Source organism: Danio aesculapii, chromosome 2 (genome assembly GCF_903798145.1).
Source record: "Danio aesculapii chromosome 2, fDanAes4.1, whole genome shotgun sequence".
Taxonomy (NCBI): domain Eukaryota; kingdom Metazoa; phylum Chordata; class Actinopteri; order Cypriniformes; family Danionidae; genus Danio; species Danio aesculapii.
Window position 1 is genome coordinate 6213632 of NC_079436.1, and position 7190 is coordinate 6220821.

The 7190-nt window shown below is 33.0% G+C and overlaps 1 protein-coding gene across 1 annotated transcript; it reads left to right on the forward strand.

Moving 5' to 3' along the window:
• zmp:0000001127 (interleukin-12 subunit alpha) lies at positions 1–5169 on the forward strand. Its single transcript, XM_056465814.1, has 6 exons — positions 1–319; positions 409–495; positions 4519–4551; positions 4642–4758; positions 4869–4910; positions 5002–5169. The coding sequence occupies exons 1-6, from the start codon at positions 134–136 to the stop codon at positions 5119–5121; spliced, it is 585 nt and encodes a 194-aa protein (XP_056321789.1). The 5' UTR covers positions 1–133; the 3' UTR covers positions 5122–5169.
• Positions 5170–7190: the final 2021 nt, after the last annotated feature.

The following is a 7190-nucleotide window of genomic DNA, read 5'->3' on the forward strand; positions in this document are numbered from 1 at the left end:
AGCATTTATAAAAGGACTCGTTTTGATCCTAAACATTAGAAAATACAACTTCTAAACGCAACAATGCTGTCCAGGTTCTGTTATTGTAAGTAGATTTTATTAGTCGAATCCGCCTCCAGTTTAACTGTCACGGATGTGTGAAATGTGGTGTTTTGTTACAGATTTTGCCCTCTGTGGTATTCTGTGCTGTGTGCTGTGGCGCTGTGCTATCGCCGGTCCGGTCGGAGGGTTTAAATCTCCAGTTTTGGGTCTCACTGGAAAGTCGTGCAACCCGCTCGCGCGCTCTCTCCTCTGGAACGTGTCGGCGGTACTAGAGAGGGTGAGTGTTATTTAATAGGACTAGCACATAGCCTACCATACACTTGCGCTGTCTGAAAGGTAATAACACGATTCATAATCCGCACACAGGACCATTTGTTCAGCGGGTTTGACTGTTCGCAGCAAAACGCTGAAGTTTACCTCAAGACGCAAACGGTGTCTGTCTGCACACCACAGGTAAGAGAAAGACTAAACTTACATTTCAATGCTCTTCTGGTGGCATATAAGATACTTTAATAATAATAATAATAATAATAATAATAATAATAATAATAATAATCAACAAAAGTAACAATCGTTTTTACAGTCATTTATAGGCTAATTAATGTAAATATTTACACATGAAAGGTTGGCAAGTGATTTTATCGTAGTAAAATCATATTCATTTCGTGGCATTTTCGGACAACACAATATCAGATCTCAACAGTAAATAACAATAACAAATTACATTTGAATGCTCCTCTGGTGGATGTAAGATACTTTAATAATAATAATAATAATAATAATAATAATATTAATAGCCTAATACTAATAATCATTTGTTAAGTTATTGTTATTATTATAAGTAGTAGTAGTACACTCAAAAAAAGACATTTGCTGTTTGTTTAAACTACTTATTTAAAATGATCTGAAACAATACGATTCTTTTTTTGGGACAACTTAATTGTTTTATGTCCAATCCACTTAAATTTGTAAAAACTAATAAGTTGACTTAATTTATTCATGGTGTTTCAGCACAAATCGATTGTGTGGAGTCTAACATTTTTTACAGTGTATTATTACTATTCTCATTCTTATTATTATTATAAGGCTACCATAATTTTTTTTGTTCAGTATTTGTGAATGGCAGATTTACTGAGCCATTATAAATACTAAGTTTAAATGGTATATTAACCCTGATATACATTTGTTTGTTTGTTTGTTTGTTTGTATACTTTGATGTCCCTCAAGGGGAAATTTTCTGTCGACTCACTGAGCACTTCAGCAAGTTCTGACACAATACAAATTCTAAAATAAGCAAACATGCTAAATAATTACATACAAGTAAAACGTAAGCACACTATCGATCCGTGTTCAATAATCTGATTGCTACTGGGATTTATAACAATATATTTACAAATGCATATATTAATCAGTGTTATTTTAGTAAAATTTAAACATTAATGTGCACTGGAAAACCCAACAGTCAACTTTATCAAATGAAATGAGCGTAGTTAACTTAAAATTGACTGAAAGTTGATTCTACTCTTTTAAAAAAGTTTTGAACTGAGATAAAGAGTTAATTAAATAGCTCATTACTATAAATAAATAGAGTAAATTCACAGTACTCATGTAGATTAGTTTTTCAACTCAAATGGTTTGTTGCAATCGCTTTACCCAAATGGTTTGAGTTGACTTGTTGGGTTTTACAGTACTCAGTTGGTTTGAGTTCTCTCCATTTATTGGGTTTTACTGTGCTCAAATTGCTTCATTTACTCAAATGGATTAAGTTCACAGTACTCATTAGGATTAGTTTTTAAATTTAAATGGTTTGTTGCAATCGGTTTCCTCAAATGGTTTGAGTTACCTTAACTTTTTGGGTTTTAAAGTATAGCTTTACCTCATAGTAATTAGGCAAGTTATTGTATAATGATGGTTTGTTCTGTAGACTATCACAAAAAATATAGCTTAAAAGCCACTAATAATTTTGACCTCAAAATGGTTTAAAAAAAATGTAAAACCTATTTTATTGTATAGCTGAAATAAAACAAATAAATATTATCAGACATACTGTGAAAATTGTCTTGCTCTGTTAAACATCATATATATATATATATATATATATATATATATATATATATATATATATATATATATATATATATATATATATGTATATGTTTATGTAAAACCTGTTATAGTGAATATTATTAGTTCCTTTAATTATTGTTTTTGCTTTCATTGTTTTCAGTTGGTAACAGAAAACAAACCACTGTTATCAATAATGTGACTTATTCTAACTTGCATGCAGTTTAATGGCTTAATTAGTTAATCTTGCAAAACATCTACTAACATTTGTATACTGTCATCATGGCAAAGACAAAAGTAATTAGAAAATAAAACTTATTAAACTTATAAATATTTAAAAAAAGAATCCCAGTTTCACAAGATAATAATGCAGTGTGAGCTAACAAAATCAGTATGGTTAGTTTTGATATCATGTGTATTTTTGTATATTTTAGTCCCAACCCCAATTAAACACATCTGAATCAGGTAATTAAGCTGTTTTTAGGTATACTAGACACTTTCAGGCAGGTGTGTTGAAGAAAGTTGGAGCTAAACTATGCAGGACACCGGCCCTCTACGATCGAGTTTGTACACCCCTGGTCTAGACTCATTGAAAATCCCGTAAGGGAGCAAAATGAACATCAGAGTAGTTTGTTTCTTCAGTGGTTCAATCGGACTATGATCAAGCTACAAGAAAACTTTTGTGTGCACATAAAACAAAAATAACAACAGATTCTTCTCAGTGTCAGCATATTGTGCACGTATTGTCAGAAAAATGGTTCATTCGTACACATTCATACAATGTCATTCATATGAAAGCTTGTAAAAGGAGACATGCCCCAAACCTCACACCTAACCCTGTCCCTCATTGGGGGTATAAGAAAATTTGCACAACATGTAAATGTATGAATGCAATCGTACTAATTAATATTAGCCACTAAATCAAGAAATGATGAATTGTTGTGAGAGTTTTTAAATGAGTATTTTTCTGGAGGATGAGGGAGCTCTCAGATTTAATTGAAAACATCTTAACAGGGTAAATGCAGAAGTATGCAGAGGGACTTTTAATTTTGCAGTAACCTGGGCAAGCGCTTCCAGTGAACTGTATGTCGTTACAAAATCGGCATATTGAAGGTCTGTTTTCTTTAAAAACCAATGATCTTCACTGCCTGACTGATATACAATATAGAGGGGGTCTCAGATTGTACAAAAAGTACTGAATTAAGTCTAAGTCTAAATTAAGACTAATTCAGTCTATTTAGCTGATTATATTTTAAATACATTACAACATCAACGCTGTAAAAGGAACTGTATAAAATAAAAAAAAAGTCACATTAGCCGTTCTCCAGAAGTTTATTGGTATGGGAAGAAACACTAGCTATGCATGTACCCTATTTGTGTTCTGAAGATAAACAAAAGTCTCGGGGGGTTGGAATGACATTAGGATGATAAATTAACTAACCAAAATATTTTTTTTGGGTGATCTAACTCTTTAAATAAATGAACTATGTGCATCATTATGCAAATTAAGTGCATGGGTTTACTTACTCAATGGGTTTACTCACTTTAAGCAACTAATTGTATTTTACAGTGTGCACTGTAAACCCTGATAAATTGAGACTCCTCAAATGATTTGAGGAAAGTGATTCCCTCAGTGAGTTTGAATAATGGGAAATTGACAACTCAATTAATTGAGTTGTCTAAATGTGGTCTCTTTATTTAATTAACCTAAATGTTTAATTACAGATAACTTAAAATAGCTAGACTAAACTTCCAAATTTTTCAGCTTTTATATTCTTTACTTACTCCCTGGGCCCGCCATGTTGGTGTTTCGTAACACCTCACCCCAAACTCCACATAAAACTGCCAACTGACCCAGCCGGGACTCGAACCCGCAACCTTCTAGCTGTGAGGCGACACGGCTACCCACTGCACCACCGTGTCGCCCTGCATCAATTAAGAAAAATGTATATAAGCATTTGCATATCTACTTATTAATTGAATTTTTCTCTTTCGTCAGAAGGGTTTAGGTAGTGCCTCTGTCCTGCTGCGCTTCAGCAAAGTGTAGCATCACAAGCAAAATGACCACCTTGTGTCATATAACATATATCGACCAATCAGCGCGGTTGTCAAGGCAGAATTTCAAGCACAACCAATCATTTTAAAAAAGAAACATGGTGAATTTAAAGAAATTAAAATGTTAAGTTCAGAGAACTTATACTATTATTTAAAAGTTTTTTGCTCCCTAATGAGTAATTTAAACACACCTGTTTAAGTTTTAATGCCAAAACTTGGTATTTTAAGTAATGTCAAGAAATATTAACTTAATATCTTTAGTAAAGACAATAGCGGGGTCTACAGTGTGTAGATTGATGACATTCAGCAAAACCCATACCACAATTTAACACATATTACTTGGTTTTCCCTCAACAGAACTCCAACTGTGCAATCGTAAATATAGATGAGGTAATTTAACCTTTTACCCCCCAGTTAGTCTACTTTTTACCAATGCCTTTTCTCTGATACATTAACAAATTGTCACATCTATTGTTGTAGAGTAAATGCCTACAGAGAATTCTGGAAGATCTCCACTACTATCGGGAAACATTTCTAGCCTACTCTAAACCTGAGCTCACCACAACTGTAGTCAGAAGCATTGAGGATGTCATGCAGGTAAAATAAGCCTTTACTTTACTTCACTTTACCTTACTTTACTTCATTGATGTTAAGTGATGAGCCTCTTTTACACTTTGTATTTCCTTTTTTTATTTTTATTTTAACAGAACTGTTTCTCTGTCTCTGTAACGGAGAACTCTCCAGCCAAGGTAAAATAATGTTATACTTCTTGATAATGTAACATTTTCAATCATTTTTTTTTAATCCTGCTGTAAATGTGATTGTTTTTTTCTTCTTCAGGCATCCATGGATCATCAAAAATCTTTTCAAGAACGACTGAAGCTGTGTAAAATCCTAAAGGGGTTCAGCCTTCGAGCAATAACAATAAATCGAGTTTTCAACTACATCTTGACAAAATAGCAAACAAGCTGCTTTTACAGGCCGAGCACACTCACCACTTTTGTTTACTCAGACTAATTGGAATTATTATTTATTAAGTTATTTATTGTATTTGAACATTATTTATTTATGGAATCATGTTTGTTTTTGTGAACTATGTTTTTGGTTTCTTGCTATTTTATTAAAGGCAGCATGCACTTCAGCTAAGCCTTGTCGTACGAGTCTTGGTTTTAAGATATAATTTGTAAACAATACAGTGCAAGTAACAGTTTCCTGCATTTCAGACAATTGATTGTGTTGGGACAACATGAATAAGTTAACTTATTAGTTGATGCAAATTTAAGAGGATTGAACATAAAACAACTAGGTTTTCCCCATAAAAACCTAAAGAATTGTGTTGTTTCAGCTCATTTTAAATAAGTAGTTTGATCCGCTGTGGCGACCCCTGATTAATAAAAGGACTAAGCCGAAAAAAAAATGAATGAATGAATGAACAAACAGCTAAGTCACCTCCTGTTCAGATATTTGAAAAAAGAGCACAAATCAAAATGAGAGAACACTTTCAGAAAGCACGTATTATGTTTAAGTTGAGTTTTTAACAAAAGAATCTTGTAAAATTACACTATTATTTAGCATGATAGATTTTAATATTGTGGAATATACTTAGTTTAAGTCAGTGGTCTCAAGCTCAATTCGTGGAGGGCCTCAGCTCTGCAGAGTTTAGCTCCAACCACCTCCAACTCACACCTGCTTAACCCATTTAAGCCCACCGGCAACTATAGTTACCGAAGTTCAGAGTTGCCATTTTTCTTTTAGTAATGTAATTTTCTACATGTTATCCATGTTTAAATTCTTAATGACATGCAAGCAAACAACCAAATAAAAGATTTCAAGAAAAAGGGATTTATTTACTTCGTCACATGAGGCCTTCAACTTCCTACCCCTAATTTCAGGATGCAAACCCTCCCAAATAGAGAAAATTTTCATGATACTAAAAATGATTTTGTGTTCACAAATGTACATCAACATCATCATGAAGGTCTCTAGATTCATCCAAATAAAACAAATCTTTCAAGAGATGTATAGTTTTTTTGCATACTTTGTCAAATGTTCAAGCTGTAGACAACCCTGGTTGCCTTATATTTTTCCAGTCCTGAGTCCATTGAACTTATATTATGTTAAACTGACTTGAAACAGCTTGTGTAACTTATAAAATTAAGTTAGAACATGATTAACTTAGTTTACTAAATTACAATGAACTAAAAACATATGCTGTCATGATTAATTGATTATATCATTTTTACAGTGTGGGAAAATACCTTGTAAGTACATAAATCATGCGGAATTAGGGGATAATGTGTTAATAAGTTAATAAACCAAGGTTTTGGTCTTGTTTAATGATGCTTGCTTTCATAATACTCCATCTAAACATAACTTAACCATTTAACTGATATTTGTACTTAGACTGTTTTGATACACAACTTAATACACAGCAAAATCCTCAGAGTAGAATTAACATCTCCCACTGGTCCCACTTCTACAAAGAGTTAAAATAACACTGGAACAGAGTTAAAGTGCTGATTGAACAGAGAATAATGAACTCCTGCTGCTAAAAGCGGAATCACTGAAGAAAAACACAAAACTACAACCAAATTCAGTCACAACCTTAGGCACTTCTGTCCACACAAACATGGGTATTGTCTAAATTGAAGCTTTTTTCCACACAAAAACACAGTATCAAGTCACTGAAACCCAATTTTTTGAAAACTCTTGTCAGGGTGAAGATTTTCAAAAGCGCCAGGGTTTTGTGTACGTGTAGACATGGCCTTAGCAACTCAACTGAAAACTCAATAAATCTCTCAAAATCTCAGCTCTTCAGCATCATTAAACAACTCCACAAACAGAATCAGTAGCTTTACTTATTACTAAGCTGTCTGACTATTTCTGTCAGATGCCTACGAAAGTCTGTAGTGAGATTTACTGAAAATATTTTTGTTGGATGACTTTTTCATTTATCTTTTTGACACACAGTGTCCTGTTCGAGGAAGCTAGTGTGTGTTTATACACTTTTAAGACTAATGGATTAGTTT